The 20,360-nt window shown below is 44.7% G+C and overlaps 1 protein-coding gene across 3 annotated transcripts in view; it reads right to left on the bottom strand.

Moving 5' to 3' along the window:
• Positions 1-1,639: 1,639 nt before the first annotated feature.
• FARS2 (phenylalanyl-tRNA synthetase 2, mitochondrial) overlaps positions 1,640-20,360 on the bottom strand; it is a 208,831-nt gene continuing 190,110 nt past the window's right edge. For all 3 annotated transcript variants that reach the window (XM_079985031.1, XM_079985034.1, XM_079985032.1), the window contains one exon: positions 1,640-1,922. In XM_079985031.1, coding sequence (XP_079841157.1) covers positions 1,784-1,922 — 139 coding nt within the window. In that variant the 3' untranslated portion in view covers positions 1,640-1,783. The remainder of the gene's footprint in view (positions 1,923-20,360) is intronic.

The raw sequence follows: 20,360 nt of genomic DNA, 5'->3' as shown, positions 1-20,360 counted from the left end.
CCTGAAGGAGCGTCTCCACCCCCATCATTCAGCCCAGACACTGAGGTCCAGCGCCGAGGGCCTTCTGGCGGTTCCCGCATTGCGAGAAGCAAAGCTACAGGGAACCAGGCAGAGGGCCTTCTCGGTAGTGGCGCCCGCCCTGTGGAACGCCCTTCCAGCAGATGTCAAAGCGATAAACAACTACCTGACATTCAGAAGACATCTTAAGGCAGCCCTGTTTAGGGAAGTTTTTAACGTGTGATATTTTACTGTATTTTTGGTTTTTATGGAAGCCGCCCAGAGTGGCTGGGGAGGCCCAGCCAGATGGGCGGGGTATAAATAATAAATTATTATTATTATTATTAGTTTAGGGGGCATAGGCTGCCCAATGTTGCTGTGATCTACCAACGAAGAGAAGTACCTGTGCTTTGGCTTCATATTGCAGGCATAGCTGGCCAAAATGTCTGCCATGGCTCTCTTGCTAAGAGAATTAATTTGGTAATATTCAATACAACAGTGGAGGAGGCAGACAAATGTGCCAGTACCAAGGAGAGATAGAGTCACCAGACAGCGAAGAAAGAACTGAGGTAAAAAACCCCCACAAAAACAAATGCTGTGTCTTTCAGCGGCGGCTAAATGACTCAGTGAGATAAAAGAAGTCTTGATTGTGGTACTCCGTACCTGGCTCTTTTCAGATTAATGTTACTGTACTGGGAATGTTAGTTTACGGTAGAATTCGCTGGAGTCTGAAGTGGTGCAATTGCAAAGCAATTTGTGGCTGAGGTAATTCACAACTGCTTCCCTTCGCAGCAGCTTTACAAAGAAAGCCAGATAAACCAAATTAAGCCGTGGGCTTGTTTTGTATCCCAGCAAACCATTGTGTAAGGCTCAGGCCGCAACCTAATTAGTTTGCAGGCAATTTCCTCCATCGCCAATTTATCTCATGCATGTTCACTATGAAGTAAAATCCACTGGGTTCAATAGGGCTTACTCTCGGAAGGAGTGCATAGGAATGCAGCCTTAAGGGTTAAAACTGCAAAAAGGGCTCAGCACCATGCCCATTAGGGACGCGGGTGGCGCTGTGGGTTAAACCACAGAGCCTAGAGCTTGCCAATCAGAAGGTCAGTGGTTTGAATCCCTGAAACGGGGTGAGCTCCAGTTGCTCGGTCCCAGCTCCTGCCAACCTAGCAGTTCGAAAGCACGTCAAAGTGCAAGTAGATAAATAGGTAGCCCTCCTGCAGGAAGGTAAATGGAGTTTCCGTGTGCTGCTCTGGTTTGCCAGAAGCAGCTTAGTCATCCTGGCCACATGACCCAGAAGCTGTACGCCGGCTACCTCAGCCAATAAAGCGAGATGAGCGCTGAAACCCCAGAGTTGTCTGTGACTGGACCTAATGGTCAAGGGTCCCTTTACCATGCCCATTAAGCATCTTTTTCTCCGTTGCAAAAAATGGAGGGAGAACCTTCATTTTGTTGGCAGTCTAGCTTGTAATGTACAGTTCACAAGCGACCTATAGTTGTCTGTAGATAGCCTGAGGTTCTATCGCAAGTGCATGGAACATCCTGTCAATGCAGAAATAGCACACACGTTCTGGAGTTTAATAACACACGACCACAAGAACTGATTAACAATGAACAAATTACCCAACAAGCGATTCACTGATATTTTCAGGAACTGTTATGTTGTTCACCTTTTATTACCTGAAAATACCACCATTGCCAAAAGCTTCCACATGACAGAAACTTCTTTCAAACAGAAGGGGGTGTGGTCAGGGCAGCGATAAAAGAAAACTGAAGAATTCAAAGCTCAAAATCTTCCCTCTACTCCTAATTTCTGTACAGCTGATTCCTCTATGGATTTATGGATGCAGCTTACTTCCTTCTGAGTCAAGGTCTTTTCCAAGTGGCGGTAAGTGATCTCGTAACAATGGCTGGTCCTTTTTGTCCTAGGAAACAAAAACCAGATGTTGGAGAGTTATACGTCAAATAAAAAAAATATAGAGAAAGAGCACGCCCTCGCAGTTACTTCCTGCTTTTTCTTGTCTTGTTGTTAATTACATATGCCAATACAAGGGATGGAGCATAATGCGTAATTCACTTACAAGGAAGAGAAACCAGCAAAATTTGTTTTGTAGCCCCACTTGTATCTCAAAGGTACAACTATCATGCTTTTCAACTTTTAACATTCTTTCCCATCTTGAAACCTTGTACCAGTGGTTATGTGCCCCTCTGCTGAGGTGCCAGAGGGAAGTCAATTTTAAAATCATCGGGGGGGGGGGGGGATTGCGACTGCGCCTTGGGATCTTCTGCCTGCTGTGAAATATCTAAAAAGAAGAAGGGGGGTCAGGAAGAGGAGGAGGTGAAGAAAACCCTAGCAGCCAAAGAGGCATATGTAAAATTCCCACTGATGATTAAATCAATGATTTAACTCAAGCAAGTGAACCAATCCACATTCCCCAGGGCACAAGGGGACACACACATTCCCCAGGGCACAAAAACACACATTCAAAGGAGACAAGAGTTCGTACAAGGAGAGTGAGTATTATTTTACTCTGTAAAACACCATGTACATTGATGGTGGCAGGTAAATCAAAAATAACCCTTCATGCATGTGATGAAGTGGTCTCTGGTCCACAAAGCTTATGCCACGATAAATCTGTTAGACTTTATGGTGCCACAAGGCTCTCTCCTGCATTTGATGTATGAGTCTTATTCTCAGTGTGTGTGTGTGTCTCTCTCTGTGTGTGTGAGCGCGTACACACACACACACACACCCCTAATGGGAGGGGGGACTGGGGAAGCTAAACAGTAGGGCTAAAAGGTCATTGAACGTAAGCTTAGGCCACGATAAATCTGTTTGTCTTAACTGTGCTACAAGGCTCTTTTTTCTGTTTGTTGTAACACAGCTGCCCTGCCTGAATCCTAAAATAAATGTCCAATCACACAAGTCGATTGACTTTTTAAAAAATCAACAAGCATGCGCTTGGTAATGTATTTAGACTGGTACCACACAGTTGTATTACGCAGTGTGGTTCTGTATTAAATTTCTGTATGGGTTTCTTGGGGTGGGAGGGATATTTATTACCCACCCTGGGACCTTAGGGCGAAGGGCAGGTATCAAACAAACAAACAAACAAACAAACAAACAAACACTACTGCCACATGCAGAACGTCCTTAAAGAGGACAAAAACAGGCAGCTTTAAAAAAAAGGAAAGAGCTATGCGCCACTTAGGTGGTTAAAGGCTGCACCAATCAGTGGATCCTTTACCTGGAAACGTTGAAAGCCACTACTGCAGAGAACGCAGTTTGAAACACTGTCAAGAGCCGAAATACCCAGCCAGAAAAACTCTTGAGCCTGCAGTTCTGCTAGGTCAACAAATGCTAAGGATTAACACTGAGTAAGGAGGACATTATTTACCCAAACTGCACCTTCTGACAACTCCATCCGGTCTGCAATCACACAGCCTCTTTCTCCTTTCATTAAGCTTTAATTGATCTTAGCGTCACAACATACTCAGCCACAGCCTGAGGCTTTCGGGTAATGAAACACAGTAAATACACTGGAGCGCCACACAAGGGACAATGGGGAGAAACATAGCGCAGATATATTGATGGATTCTCGTGCCAAAAGGAGCATAAATAAAAACACCTCTCAGCAAATAAAATGGCTGAAACAAAAGATATTATTTTGTGTAATAGTGGCAGGAATGATTGCATGATCAGCATTCCATATATGTTGACAGCAATGTCTACAGCTGAAGTTCAAACGGACATAGGAGGCTGAGAGCTAAACCAGATTAAAAACATGCTTGTCTCTTTCATATGTGTGCATTTTAAAATAACAGTTGTGTGTGTGGAGGGGTGTGTGATCTGAATAGGACCATGACCTGGGCAAATGGGGTTTAATTCGTCCCCCTACCCGCACAGCTTTCCTGCTGAAAAATCTCCCTCCAGAAGGCTGCCATTTACAAGGGGTATTGTGGAAGGATATGACAAGAGTGAAAGGGTGACTATCCTCATGTGCTCATGAGGTCACAGTTTCCCTTACTGCAGGCATGTCCGACTTGAAGTTGACTATGATCCACAATGCAATATAAAAACTGGCACCCAGGGGTGGGTGCAGAGTGGGTGGGCGCTGGCTGCTTCCCCCAACATGGCAGGGGTGGATGCAGGGCGGGCGGGCACACACCAACGGGGTAGGAGTGGGCACGCGCAGCGTCAAAACAGCCCCAACGTCTCCAGCGGAGGGCGGGTGGCGACTGACCAAAATTCATCGCAGGATCTCGCAATCGACGTGTTGGACATGTCTGCCCTATTGCCATGGGCTGATGGAAGCAAAAAATGGGTCTTCTCAGCAGTGGCCCCAAAGTTCTGGAATTCTATTCTGAGTGAGATCCGGCAAGCACTATCCCTCAGCATTTTCAAATGGTCCTTACAGACCCATCTTTTTACAATAGCCTTTATGGGCTAAATTACTAACTGGGCTTTAGATGTTGATATGGTCATTACTGCTTTGATGAATCATTGCTGTCATATTATTGTAATATTGGTTTGAATGAAATCTATGTCTACGCATTTTCAATGGCTTTTAGCATTCTATTTTACGCGTATTAGTACATACACAGTTTATAAATACGGACTTTGGGAGGCATCCCTGCTCTTCCCCTAAAAGTGGTATATAAGTTAAAAAAACAAAAGAAAGAAAGAAATCTCAATTCTGCTTCCTATATCCCCACCCCTGCTATTTGAAAAGAAGAGGAGAAAACCAGAGAGACAAAGAGTGTCTTTAACATTCAATCCAGTTTGGGCCTTATGCAGGTCATTAGACATTCCATTTACCTCAGGTATTACCTCCCTCTTTCTTTCTTTCTTTCTTTCTTTCTTTCTTTCTTTCTTTCTTTCTTTCGTCAGTTCATTTACCTCAGTATTACCTCATTTGTGTATTTAGTCAGTCCATTTACCTCAGCATTTCCTATTTATTTATTTAGTCAGTTCATTTACCTCAGTATTACCTCATTTGTTTGTTTTTTTGTTTGTTTATAGCCAACCTTTTACTCTAAGGGGCTCAAGATGGCACACATGTCCCCCCCCCCCTTTCCTCATTTAATCCCCACAACAACCTAGGCTTAGAGACTGTGACTGACTGACTGGTCCTAGGTCACTTGGGGAGCTTCATGGCTGAGTGGGGATTTGAACTCTGGTCTCCTTGGTCACAAGTCGACGATCTAACCATTTATACTACATCGACTCTCATGGACCACGTAGCTCACATGCTGAAGACTGCTACACCCCTTACTCAATTAGTTCTGCGACAATTATAGGGCTCTCCGTCCATGCGAGAGAGGCTAGAAGAAAATATTGCAAAGTGATTAGAGCTGACAAACAATGGCTATTTCCTCTCTGCGTTATGCTCTCGAAACCGCCACATCTAACAGAGTGCAGATGATTACTCTAAACCATGCTATAAATTTTGAAGCTGACCATTATTGCTCTTGGCTCCAAGCCAGCTAATGGTAAGATGGCTGAAGCTTGCATGGCATCACACTGTCAATGGGAATATGATTTAAACCCACATCCCACCAATATATGTGCTTGAACCAGAGTAGACTTAAGACCTACTCCTCTTGCTTTTTTTTTACTGGGCAAAAGTATGGGGGTAGTACTACATACAGCACCCAGAGCACGGGATGAAGTGTGTGCCTCAAGCCAGAGAGGCTAATTAATGCTTTGAGTCAGATCTCCAAAAACAGGCACAGGAAAAAGCAGAGCGCAACCAAGAATGGGGAAGAATTATGTAGCAATGGAGTGGGAAGGTACAGGGCAGCAAGGGAACTGTTGCTTCAGCAACAGGGCACCAGCAAGTGAAGCTTGAGTTGGTAGACACACAGCCCAGCGCTATTGGAAGTTTGGACTGCAAGAGATTTAAACTGAGGTTTTCATCCTTTTGCAAGCTCTTGACGTTTTTGAAAGACCACACCCCCAATGTTGTTGGGCTGGGTGTCCACTGGTGTTAGTCTAGCACACCTTTGGACTGAGAGTGGGAGTTTGAAATATTACTCTGCTTTGTCGGTGGAAGAAGATTGGAAAAAGTTTAAAGATTATTTACAGAAATATTGTAAAATTAATGAATGCTAGAAAAATGATGGAATGAAGTCATATGGCTTTAGCAGAAATGTTATAAGGAATTAGGTACAGACAGATTGTAAATGTATTAAAGGGAAAAAACAAGGTTAGAATATGTTAAGATAAATTACAGGACAGAAAACAGAGAAAGATGGAAAGGAATTGCTGAAACAGTTAATTGAAGTGGAATACAAATGGAGGTGTGAGGAGGTCGTTGAAACAAGTGAACGAAAGTTATGATTTCGAAATTAATGGATGTGTTTTTAATTGTTTTTGTTTGGTTTGGTTCATTCAATGTTTTAGGGTTTGGGTTGTGTGGTGTTTTTGTTTTTGTTTTTGTATTGTATTGTATTGTTTAATTTTTTTTCTTCTCTTTTGTAATCTTTAAACTGCTAATAAATATTATTTTTTAAAAAATATGAAATATTACTCTGCTTCAAAGGCTTATGAAAAACAGTGGAAACAGTGGATGTGCCAATGGACTCTGCAGCCTGTGTTGCTTTTAGCCCTGGGGCGCTCATATGCTCCTCCTGATGCCTGATGTGAAATTCTCCTTCTCACATGCTGGAACCGCGAAGTTAGCTAGTGGCTGGATTGTGTTGCTTTTAGTAGGAATGCTCGCAAGTGGTCAAACGGACTGCCTGTCAAGCGCGCAGTCATGACAAGGTAACTTCCAACTTGACCTCTAATGCTTTGACTCCGCTAGGCAGCCACACACAGGGCTTAAAGTCTCCTGGACTTAAAATGAGGCTAGAACAGCTGACATCCTTCACACCGATGGATGGTAACCTCAGTGCTCCTTCCAAGAGTAGACAGGTGAGGAGGAAACAGGCCTAGCAAGGGGACAGTGGCTGAAATAAAGAGTTTGTGGGAGATGTACAGAGAAAACTCTGCTTTGACATGTTGTGAGGACTGTTGAGTGAGATTAAGGTGGCTGATGGGATAGTCAAGTCCAACAATGCTTGGCTTGAATGCTACAGACTTTGATATATTAAGCAAGTGATGCACAATGCACAAGAACCGAACATAAAGCAAGCTAGTGTCAGTTAAGATGCCATAGGTGCCAACTCTCTGGGGCCCTGGATGCCCGAGCACCCACAAAATTCCCCATGGAGGAGCCGGGCACCCACAAATTTCAGTACCAAGGCCATGCATACTGCATGGCACCCACAGGCCCGGGCACCCACGGTCCCAAGGCCAAGCTGGCACTCCTGTAAGCTGCTGAAAAGTTACACCCCATTCAAACCCTGTTAGGCAGTGTGGGCTGTTGGTCTGTCTAAGCCTTGCAGATGGGAAGAAAGCCTTTAAAATAGTGCTCTATGCCTGGTTGCTAAATAATGAGATTGCGCTGAAGGGGTTTAGGGTCCAGTATGGTCATCACCAACTTCTGGCAGGACCTTAAAAAGGGTATTTTAAAAACTAAGTATAGAAGAGTAAGATGTATAGACCTCACTGAAAAGCTTACATACAAGTTACAACAGGTAAGAGGAATAAAACATAAGGACTCTTTTGCTAGAGACTAGTGAAGCTTGATTCCACATCTGAAAGTGGAAACCAGTCCCTAGGGATGATACTAGCATACGGACTTCATGATAACCGGTTTTCATATATATTCCTATTTATAGAAAGGTTGACCATTATTGTGTGGGAATTGCTATTGCAAGGGTGAAGATATCTCCAGAGTGGGGTGCTGTGATGTTATTGTTGTTGATTTTGATTATGTAACACAGCTGTAAAATGAGAATAAAAAATTAGAAGCAGCAGCAACAACAAGGCTGGAGACAGATTTTCAGTCCTGTGAGTTGAAGGTAATGTAGAAAAGAGGAGTAAACTCATACCACTTTTGCCCTGGCAAACAGTTTTGTAGGTTTGGATCATAATTTCAAAAACTTGCAATGCTTGTTTGATCAGAGGCAACAGGATAGTAGAAAACCATAGTAAGTGGAATATCTCTCTCAAACCACTCCCAATTCTCTTAAAAAAAACACGGTTTGATTCCAGCCTTAATTGTATTATTACAGCCTTGTGTGCTGGAAGAATAGACAGAAGCAGGTGATTATACTATGCCAAAAATGTCACTTTGCTAAAATACCATCTGTATGCTCTAGAGGAGAGATGCTTAGCTGCACAGACCATTTCTCAGAAAGTCTGCCACAACAATGCAGCCATCTGGTGGCCTCGGTCACTGAGTCTTTTTGTCTGAAACATTTCCAAGAAAACAGGAACCCAAAGATTTGGGGATCTTCAGCCAACACAGAATGAAGAAGGTATCCATGACACTGAGACGAAAACACACCATCCATATGCACACATATAAGAATTTCTGAAACTACGCCAGAAATGAACTCAACTCCTTATCAAGTTAACCAAATTATAATTTAGCTGAAGGAAGTCCCAAAGAAAGATGTATCGGAAACCACCCCAGTGATTTTGAGTTCTGTTAATGGTGTTTGGACCTATGCTAGTAAGGTTTGCCCCACATAAAATCCATTAACCAGTAGACCAGTTTATTCCTGTAAATAGCAGAAGCACTGCCTTGCCCCCGCAACTGAGGAATCAGAATCAGAAATCAGAATGCTGTGTGCACATGCCCCATGGCATGCATGTTTGACATTGCAGCGTGTGTGGAGGTGTTGTGTAGGTGCCCTGCAGTTGGGACACTGCAGAACTTTGGGGGCCCCCGGCCCCTTCACTGAACATTTTGTTTGGGGGCACGGCCCCCCACGGCCCCACATAGATGGCACCCCTATGGTAAATAGAGTGAATGTCAGCATGGGGGGGGGATCCATAGCTTCCAATACAGAATGGTGACCTTGAGTTTCACAGACTTAAGAAAGGAGAAGGTTTGAAAGAACTGGAATTTTTTTTTTAATCCAACAGAGCAGTCTTGCCATGCTTCCTTCAGGAGGGAATTTCATAATGTGTGCACCACAGTTGAAGAGCACCCATCTATTTTTTAGACCAGGCAGAGTTAGGCACGTGTCAGGGTCCTATAAATTCACAGATGTGAACAGTCCTTGTTATTTTCAATAAGGTCTTTGGCTCCCTTGATTACAAAGGCACATTTTTTAAAGTCTGGGGAATTACCTGAAATCACCCAAGAACCCTACAAAATTAAAGTATTCTTTATAATTCACTGGACACCAACAACCTTCTATAAGTAGTTTCTTTTCATTTACATCCTTACAAAATGACAGGGCTGGATTTTGTATGGGGGAATAGAGCAATTTTATTTTTTTAAAAAAAGAGAAATGTGGTACCTTTTTCAGTCCTTATTACTAATAGATCAAACCAGAAAGTTATTAATAATCAGGAGGAACTTTCCCCCCAATTACATGTTAATACTAAGGGCTACAAAAAGCATTACTAAAAATAAGATTACTGTCAGATTAAAAATGTATTCAAATAATAAACTAAAAAGAGAATTTATAAAAGAATTTAAAACAAATTGGAAGGAAGCAAGGCCAAATCAGAGTGGCAGGAGGTGTCTAGACATTTCTCTTTAATGTTTAAATCCATTCACTAGGTTAATATCCAGGGAGTTCACCTTAAAACTGTTCAGTGTGAGAAAACAGGCCAAATATTGGCCCATGCAAACAATGCAAATATCTTTTCCTCTCATGATCAAACACTGTAACCATGGTTGCAACAAAAATAGACAATGAGATGCAGTGCTTTTAACAAAACTGAGATAAATAAGGAAACACTTAAGGCGAAATTAGAGGAGAAGTACTCAATATTTGAATCCCAAACTACTACTACTACTAAATTAATTATGCTCATCAGACTGGGTCACTCCAGCCACTCTGGGTGGTTTCAAACATAATAAAAACACAGCAAAACATCAAACATTAAAAACTTCCTGATACAGGGCTACCTTCAGATGCCTTTGGAAAGTTCTGTAGTTGATTATCTGTTTGGCATCTGATGGGAGGGCGTTCCATAGGGAGGGCACCACCACCCAGAAGGCCCCCTGCCTGGTTCCCGGTAACTTCACTTCTTTTGGGTCCAGCAACTCAGTGGTATCAGTGCAGCGCTTTCAGGACTGGAGACTTGTGGGACCATCAAGTTGCCCCACTCATTAACCTACAAGCCATGGTAGGTGTCATTTGGACAGGCACAGTTCAAATTACACCACTGTTTTGGAAGTATCTTTTTTTCCCTTTTTAGCGTAGCAGGATAAATCAAGGATTGTTTTGAATTACTCTCTTTCTGCTAGAAAACAAAATGGGTTAACTGTCAAGAAGACAAACAGCAGACATTAACCATCCCTCAAAAACATCTTTATGTAACTTCCAATATGCATTTCAAGAACTGCCATTTTCTTCTGAAAGAAGGGGAATCCCATTTTTAGTTCCATGTATACCAGACATAAAAAGCACCATTTCCTATGTTTGTATTTCAATAACTTTAGGAGGGGGAAACAACTGTGTGATTTGTCGTGAGAACATTTTTGACTGATGACTAACGCACAGACTTTAGAATCATAGGTGCTATTTGGAAAGCTTGTTCTTCGTCTCTGAGAACCACAGTGTTCATTCCTTCTGCAGATGCCTGTAGCACCATTTTTCTGACACGTAGCTTAGAAAGGCCTTTAATGGCAGAAGGTGTATGCTGTATTCAAAATGGGGGGAGAATCAATCTTCCTACTTGTCCCACCCTCCAAAAAGAAAAAGCCAAGCTTAGTCGATCTTCTGTAATTTATGACAGACAGAGGAGAAAATTTCCTGTGGGGTAAACAAAGGCAAATGACTGTTGTGTTAATGCAGAATAATAATATGAAATCCGGTAGGTCCCTGCCATCCACATCATAGCTTTTCAAGGCACTTATGTATAGTGATTGATTATGTAGCATTCCTTCCTTCTGAATCACCATTGATTCAAATAATTCTCCACTGTGGCTACATGCAGGAATTGGCACACATTTCTAGTAATGTCTCTGGTGTGCCGTGTGGTTTGCTGCTTGTGAAAGTTGCTTGGTCTAGGAGGCATACCTAGGTACTTATTAAAGTGGCGTTGCTAGGGTCTTAAAATGCTTGAGGAACAAGCCAATGACACAAGCTTGAGTGACTGAGCTTGGCAGCATGCCCTGAAAGCAAAGGGGTTTTAAAAAATGGATTTAAAAAGTGGAAGAAAAGGGTCAAGACATATAGGACCCATGACAAAAGTCCCAGAGCTCAGCCCCCTTGAGCCCCCCCCCCCCCCCGATAACACCATCCTTGTCTCATTTCCATGATCCATTTTGAAGATATAACTCATCAGTTGCCTTGGTCAGATCACACCTGGAATACCGTGTCCAATTCTGGGCACCACAATTTAGGAACTACATTGACAAGCTGGAATATGTGCAGAGGAGGCGATCAAGGGTTTGGAAACCAAGCCTCGTGACTTGAATAGACTCATGCCACGTGTGCAATTGAAAACAACATTCTCCATTACAAGTACACAACTGCAACCAACACCACCTACATAGGATGATAGAGTTGGAAAGGATCATTTTGGCAGCTTAATGTGCAAAGAGATTGGGTGGTAACATGATTATTAGTTACCCAACAACTATTTTTTTTTTAAAAAAAACCACACATTGTACTTTGTAAAGGCTGAATGAGAACTTTGGAAGAGATCAGCTAGTTTGCAATGTAAAGGTTGTGATTTGCTACTAGGTATATGTGTGTTTCCTTTTGAAGTTACAATGGAATTTGACCTTTTAAGTTTCTCCCATTTGCAAGGAGCATTGCCTGGGCACATTAGTGCAAACTGTTATCTTTTTGGAAAAAGGCTTAAATTAGCAATTTCTTCTTGTCCATAGCGACGAGGAAATGAAGGTTTAATTATCCAATAAGAACTTGCAAGCAGTATTTGAATTCAATGTATTCACTGAAGATATTAGAGAATTTTTTAAAAAGTCTAATATCAAAGGAATTTTTTTTTAATCCATTAGTTAGGTGATACCCTGACAGAATATAGTTATTTGATAAGTGGAGTGTTTTGAACTCTTGTTAACTTGGTATGAGAGAGTGCTAACAACTTGGTCTATACATGGCTCCTCAACATGTGAGGCAGATCTCCCTAAAGAGATGTGTGTGGATGCTTTTTGGGGAAGGTAATTGCTCCTCCTTGCTACATTATAGGCCAGATTCTGTTAATTCCTTGGCTGGACATGGTATGAGTCTGCGCAACTTAGACCCATGGTTAGATGGATTTATGCAGGGGAGATCTATTACTGGCTAATAATGATGATCTTTTCCTGGGACCTCTGGATTCTGTCATGACCCCAGACTCTATCAGCAATCTGATGCTGCGAAGTCACTAGCTAGGGACTCAGGCTCTGAGCCTATGCTGGTGACCAGGACGCCACTAAATCAGCTGCTGGTGGGCAAGAACACCCTAAACCAGATCCCATAGAACTGAGACCCTCATGGACACCTTCCTCTGGCCCTGAGGAACTAATCTACCTTGCCTGTCCAATGGCACAGGAAGCACACAGGCCAAAGGCCAGGGATTATCAAAGAAATACCTGTCTTCAGCCCTTTAAGGGCTGCAGTTCACACAAGGGGACTGGTGCCTATGGGAAGACACGGTGTAGAGACTTTTCATGTTGTTAATGAATGCATGGATTCACAACTGCAGTGGTGCAGCTTCATGCTGAATTATTGGAGGCAGTTTTATCACAGGTGCAATCAATATGCAGGGGCAGGAGGAGATCCAATACCGTATTGGCCCTAATATAAGCCACACCCACAAATAAGCCACACCTTTAGAATTGAAGGGGTGGGGTAGAAAAAAAGACAATACAGTACCCAGGCTACTTCCGGGGGGGGGGGGCGAGCCACGCCGCTTTGCTGGCAGCCTTTCCCCCCTTCCCTCTTCTTTCTGGCAGCTCAGGTGAGGCTTGGGAGCGGCGGGCAGACTAGGCGCCATTGCCCCACACTCCTGGGCTGCTTCCTGGGGGGGGGGGAGCCATAAAGTCACAAATATAAGCTGCACTTTAACTTTTCATGGTTGGAATTTGGAAAAAAAAAGTGTGGCTTATATTCAGGCCAATACGGTATTTAAAGTAGCTGATTCAATAGTTATGGACAGAAGGTCTCAGTATTTGGCCTCATGAGAAGGCATAGAAGTGCCGTTTGCTACTGTAGAAGCAATGTGTGAATACATACATGCATGCATGCATGCACGATACATACATAAATACATGTATTTATGTATACACATTATGTGTAAGCCGGTTGAGGGAAGATCTTTAGGTATCTGTAAAATTAGAAAATGTATCCATTTGTTCAGCAGTTGCTTTTTCTATTTTTGTTGGTGGTTTCCCCCCCTCATGGTGCAGCTCTTGTTGCCAAAAAATAGTGCTGTGCTTAGCTACACAGCCTCCTCATCTGGCAAAGCAACGGCAGGTAAATCTCCAGAGCAACCCATCAGAACAGATGCCAGCAACCTTCAGGGGACCGCCTTCTCCCAAAAATAATGTCGGGGACTTTCCTGCCGCCCTGCGCTCTCACAAGCAAATGTTTCTGGAGAAACACCTGACAAGCAAATCCCTCTTCTCCATTCCACGAAATGAAAATATTCTGCTTCACTGATCCTGGATTAGCAAATTCCTCTTTTAACCATGAGATCAGCCTTGTATTGCCTGCTGTTAAAATAAAAACAAGAATGTTCCCCCCCCCCCTTCTGCACCTCGGTAATCTTTCCACTCAGCCTGGCATTCTTGACAAGCCCTGCAATGAATTTCTCGAAATAAACCAGAGATGCCTATAGCAGCTCCAGCTGTGTATTTTTGAAGTCATACTTTAAATGACTGGTGTACAGCCTGCTCTATAAAACAGTTAAGCCAGGCTCCTTGGAATTAAGACTGCCTAGTCCTGTTGAAGTCAGAATATCCTTAAAGATTTTAATTTGGGGCATTTAATAAGTAAACCCATGGTAGTTCCTAAAACCTCAAATAAAGGCGTGCACTTATTTATCTGAAGATCATTTAACTCTGTACAACAACTTGTTCCCTTCCCGTGCCACCTCACTCCCCCCACCCTGGCTCAAAATGAGCATCATGTCCAGTGACAGCACTGAAAATTCTGGTTTCCAGAGTGGAATTACTTCTTTAGAACTGGACTCCAGTTAAGAGGGGCCAAAACTACCTGCACCTCTCTAGGGAAGTCCCCCTTGCATTCACTTACAGAGAAGCAGAGACCATACGTTTAGCACTTCTTAGTGGGAGGAAGGAACACACTGCTTTCATCTGTTGAAACTAGGATATAGAACCATCAAATTGTAGAGCTGGAAGGGACCACAAGGGTCATCTAGTCCAACCCCCCTACAATGCAGGAATCTTTTGCACAGCATGGAGCTCAAACCCATGGCCCTGAGATTCGGAGTCTCATGCTGTACCAACTGAGCTTGCTGCAGTCGTGGAACCCTGGTTCCAGCTAGTTGTCCTGACTTTAAAAGAAACACAGAGAAGAAGAAGAGTTTGGATTTGATATCCCATTTCATCACTACCCGAAGGAGTCTCAAGGCGGCTAACATTCTCCTTTCCCTTCCTCCCCAACAACAAACACTCTGTGAGGTGAGTGAGCCTGAGAGACTTCAAAGAAGTGTGACTAGCCCAAGGTCACCCAGCAGCTGCATATGGAGGTCACCCAGCAGCTGCAACTGGTGTTGTGCAATGCCAGGTCTATAGGCAACAAAACCGCCACCCTGCGAGATTTCTTCACCTCGCAGGGGGTTGACCTGGCATGTGTGACTGAGACCTGGGTGCGCGAAGGGGATACTGTTACCTTACGAGAGATGGCGCCCCCGGGTTTCTCCGTCCTTCACCAGTCGCGGACTGTGGGCCGGGGAGGAGGGGTGGCGTTATTAATCCGGGAAGATTGTTCTTTCAGGGCTCTACCATCGCCATCGATCCCCGGCATTGAATGTGTTGGCCTAGTGTGGGGCTCCGAGGTGAGCTTGGCTGTCTGGCTGGTGTACCGGCCACCTAGCGCACCAGCAGCCACCCTGTCAGGCCTGCTGGAGGCGGTGGCCGGCTCGGCCTTGGAGTTCCCTAACCTATTGGTATTGGGGGACTTCAACATCCATGCTGATGCCACTCCCTCCTCACAGGCTCTGGACCTGGTGTCTTCCATGGCGACACTAGGGCTCTCCCAGTTTGTTTCGGGCCCCACACATCAAGCAGGCCACACGCTGGATTTGATCTTTGGCGTCGGTATAGATGTGATCATGTTTCCTTCGATGAAGGTGCCGTGGTCTGATCACTATGCTCTGAAAGCCAGGATTGACGTTCCACCCCCACCCTGCTTGGGTGGCGAGCCAATTTGGGCTCGCCCGCAGAGGCTGATGGACCCTGATAGATTCCGTCAAGCCTTGCGGGACCTTTCTCCCCCTGGCGACTCATTGACTGAGCTTGTTGAGGCCTGGAATACCCAGCTCCTGGCAGCCATCAATGAAATCGCACCTAAGCGCCCTCTGCGACCCCGCAGAAACCGGGCTCCCTGGTTTACCGAGGAGCTCCGGAAAATGAAGCGGGACCTCAGACAGCTAGAGCGAGTATGGCGGGGTGCCCGTGACGGAGCTTCAAGAACATCTTATAGGGTTTTTATGAAAACCTACGAGATGGCAGTGAAGGCCGCTAAAAAGTCCTACTTCTCGGCCTCCATTGCATCCGCTAGCTCTCGCCCGGCGCAATTATTTAGTATAATTCGGTCTTGAACGTCCCTTGAAGGACAGCCAAATTTAAATAACAATCTGACACACAGCTGTGAGGCATTTGCGAGCTTTTTTGCGGAGAAGGTCTTGTTGCTCCGCCATGACCTCCCTGCCAATTTGGATACAATAAAGGAACTGGAGGCCCCTCGACTGTCCTCGGGTTCAGTATTGGACCACTTTGACTGGATATCCCCAGCTGATGTAGACAGACTCCTCCGAGCTGGAAAGCCCACCACCTGTCCTCTCGACCCGTGCCCGTCCTGGCTGATTAGAGCGTGTCCAGACGAGGTGCGGGCCCCCCTGGGGGATATCATCAATCTGTCCCTTGGCACCGGGACATTCCCAGGGGAACTGAAGGAGGCAGTGGTGCGCCCGCTCTTAAAGAAAACATCATTAGATCCCTTAGATCTATCCAATTACCGCCCGGTTTCGAATCTTCCATTCCTGGGTAAGGTGATTGAGAGAGCGGTTGCTGAACAGCTTGGTAGGTTTCTGGATGAAACATCAGCTCTGGATCCATTCCAGTCCGGCTTCCGCGCTGGTCATGGGACCGAGACGGCTCTGGTTGCCCTAACAGATGATCTCCGCAGGCAGCTGGATCGAGGCGGGTCGGGGCTGCTGATTCTTCTAGACCTGTCAGCAGCCTTCGACATGGTCGATCATGAACTCCTGGACCACCGCCTTGCTGACGTGGGGATCCAGGGCACAGTCCTTCAATGGCTGCGCTCGTTTCTCTCTGGTCGGGGACAGAGGGTGGCGCTTGGGGGGGAATTGTCATCCCGCCACTCCTTGGTGTGTGGTGTGCCTCAGGGTGCAATACTCTCCCCGATGCTTTTTAACATCTTTATGCGCCCCCTCGCCCAGCTTGTCCGGAGTTTTGGGCTGGGCTGCCATCAGTATGCTGATGACACCCAACTCTATTTGTTGATGGACGGCCACCTGGACTCGGCCCCAGACACACTGATCAGATGCTTGGAGGCAGATACCGTGGGAGCCGGTTGAAGTTAAATCCTTCGAAGACAGAGGTCCTCTGGCTGGGACGGGACGACATGGGACTGAGGGGGCAACTCCCATCTCTTGTGGGGGTGCAATTAGTGCCAGCACCGTCCGTTAAGAGTTTGGGTGTAATCTTCGATACCTCCCTCTCCATGGAGGCGCAGATTGCAGCTATAACAAAGGCGGCATTTTTTCATCTCCACCAAGCTAAGCAGTTGGCTCCTTACCTCTCTCGCCCTGACCTAGCCACTGTGATCCACGCGACGGTCACCTCCGGACTGGATTATTGTAACTCGCTCTACGTGGGGCTGCCCTTGAGACTGACCCAGAAACTCCAGCGGGTGCAGAATGCCGCAGCGAGACTCCTTACGGGGTCTTCGCTTAGAGATCACATTCATCCGGTGCTATACCAGCTGCACTGGCTCCCGGTGGAGTACAGGATCAGGTTTAAGGTGCTGGTTTTAACCTTCAAAGCCCTATACGGCCTAGGGCCCTCGTACCTACGGGACCGCCTCTCCTGGTATGCCCCACAGAGGAACTTACGATCTTCAAATAAAAACACCTTGAGGGTCCCAGGCCTCAGAGAGGTTAGGCTGGCCTCAACTAGAGCCAGGGCTTTTTCGGCTGCGGCTCCAACCTGGTGGAACACTCTGTCACAAGAGACAAGGGCCCTGCAGGACTTGACATCTTTCCGCAGGGCCTGCAAGACAGAGCTGTTCCACCTGGCATTTGGTCAGGGTGCAGCCTGACCCCCTCCTCTGGCAATCTTTACAAAGCTTTAGTTGATGGTTGCCATCAATTTTGATTTTAATTCATTTTTATAATGTTTTATAATGTCATACTGTTTTAGTGTTGTTATCCGCCCTGAGCCCGGCTTCGGCTGGGGGCGGCGGGATATAAATAAAATTTTTTATTATTATTATTATTATTATTATTATTATTATTATTATTATTATTTTCCGCCCAAGAAAAAATAAGTTCCTAAACTCACCATGAAGTTGGTACAGTAAGTTGCTAGGCAACTCGGGGCAGCCTTAAACAGATGCCTATTAGACAACAGCTGTGTTCACCACCTGCAAAGGTGCTAAAATCTACAGCAAGCTGTCTCCCTAGCTGGTTTGGGGGGGGGTCGCCCTTGGTTTTGATATTGGTCAAATAACTGCACCCGTGCTTCTCTTAGATTCAGGCAAGTGGCTATGGCAGCTCCAAAGGGCCTTCACATAAACACATGTGTGTGTGGCCTGTCTGGAAAGCTTAAAACCTGCTGCTCCTACATGGGAGATGGATTGAAGAAAAAGAAATATGAATTGGTCCTGCCCTGTAGCTTGAACAAATGTGGCTAGGAGGGACTAGGAGCTAGGTGGAGTCATAGATCTAAAGAAAAGTGTAGACTCGCACATGCTGGCCAGCTTCCCTTTTGACTTGTAATGTTCATTTTGGGCTTCTCAGAAGTGCGTAAAGGCAAGGAGTGGGCAGGGGGAGCACCAGCCCGCAATGGTGCCCACCCGAGAGGTGCCAGAACTGCGCTCCTGCTGAAAAAAAGCACTGCACGTAAGCATATATTAGTCACTTTGAGCTAGGTTGACAAGTGCTTGGCCAAGACAGTGGCCAAGTGTCCTGGCTCCAAACAATGTCCAAACAGAGGAAATGTGTGGGAGCAGAAGGGAGGAATAACACGGATTTTCCATGGATTGGCAGGAAACTGTAGGTATAACTGTAGCGTATTGTCACTAAGCACCTCTTTTGCCGGGTGAAAGATTGTAATAGAGTTGCCAGACCAACTCAACCTTGGGATGTAAGCTTGGCCATTGCCTTGAAATGAATTATGCCGGTGGTGGTGGATTTCTAATTTAAGTTCTCTTTATATTAAGCTTGGAACTCATTTGCAGGCACAGTTTGAATGGGAAAGTGTCCTAAGAGGTGAAAGATCAGTGATTTATATCGAGTGTCTGGTGTTCTGCTTCTCCAGCCGTTTTGTGGCTCAGTGGAAGTGTCAGAACAGATATGCCTTTTCAAAGAACCTTATTTGCAGTGCATCTACTCCATCCTCTCCTCATCAGCGCTAAACCTTTAAGTCTCATAAGTCAAAATCTCAAGAATTATTTAATTAAATTGTAAATATAATGGGCATTCCATTGTCACATGCTTTTTAATATAAATTATTTTTATTTTGTCCTCAAAAATCATACCAGGCCCCGCTTAGCTTTGCAAATGTGCTAGTAGTTTCACTGCTCCTGGTAGCCTTCCAGCCCATTAGTTTGTTTATTCCAAGGAAATGAACTGTAATATTTAAAAAATGTGGTGCTTTCCCCCCAAAAAACATGTTTTGTAGTTTTCCAGTTTCTATGTTCTCATTGGGAACAATATATCTTTGTCAAAATACCAGCTTGTTCCCATAATCTCTGCAAGGCCCCTCTTAGATGCAAAACAGAGACATAGTCACAAGTAGTTCGCACTGCCCTTTGTAAGCTTAGATTTCTTGTAAATGTCAGAGGAGCTGCAGCAGATGAAAGTTCATTCCTATATGTAATTTCATTTTTCTGAAAATCTTTGAAAGTAGGATTTGAAAGAGTCAAGAACATAAAGAGCCTCATTTAGCTGAGCCACACAAAATGCTTTTTGTGTGCATGTGCCCATCTGTTTAGTACAGCTATTTAGTCTAGCCTTTCTGAACCCTGATGCCCTTCGGATGTTTTGGAGTTCATCTTCCATCAGTCCCAGCTAGCATGGCTAGTGGTCAGGGATGGTGGAGTCCAACACATCTGGAGGGCCCCAGGTTGAGGAAGGCTGATCTACTTTGTCTTAGCTGGATAGCTCAGTTGGCTAGCGCGTGGTGGTGATAACGCCAAGGTTGCAGGTTTGATCACCAGGTGGGACAGCTGCATATTCTTGCATCGCAGGAGGTTGGACTAGATGATCCTCAAGGTCTCTTCCAACTCTACAGTTCTATGATCCAGTTAAGTTCCCTTTTCTTCACAAGCATGGGTGTTGTCCATCCACATTTTTTCTGGGCTTTGCATAAAGGTGAGAGGGCAAGATTTCATAGATTTTTACTTAGAAATCAATTTGCAGAACTTTTGTTCCTCACAAAGAACTCTTGTGAACTAGAACTTTTGCATGCGCTTGCCACCAGAAGTTGACCCAATCAAATACATAACTTTGCTTACATTGAGTGTCATTGAGTTCTTTCTTTCTTTCTTTCTTTCTTTCTTTCTTTCTTTCTTTCTTTCTGGACTGGGGCCTTAATCAAGGCCACTAGTCAGTTGAAAGCTGTTGAAACAGCTGGAATTCTGTTTTCTAGGGTGAAAGTTTCACCTTGTTTTCCCCAAAATCAAAGATGAAACTTGCAATCCATGAATATGAGTGTTGTTTGTGCTTCCTTCTAATCTCAGTATACTGAGGGCTGTCACATGTTAAGCTCTTGCTGCTGCACGATATAAAGGCATTACAATTTTACATATGGATGTATTCATGTTATAAATAGTGGTGGTGACACATTTTGTGATTGTGGGGGTTCAGAATACAAATGCCCTCGGTTTGGGAGTTTATGACAAGC

The sequence above is a fragment of the Podarcis cretensis genome (assembly GCF_951804945.1).
Source record: "Podarcis cretensis genome assembly, chromosome: 7".
In the NCBI taxonomy this organism is placed as follows: Eukaryota; Metazoa; Chordata; class Lepidosauria; order Squamata; family Lacertidae; genus Podarcis; species Podarcis cretensis.
The sequence above is the reverse complement of the archived record's forward strand: the minus strand, read 5'-3'. Positions and strand labels throughout refer to the sequence as shown.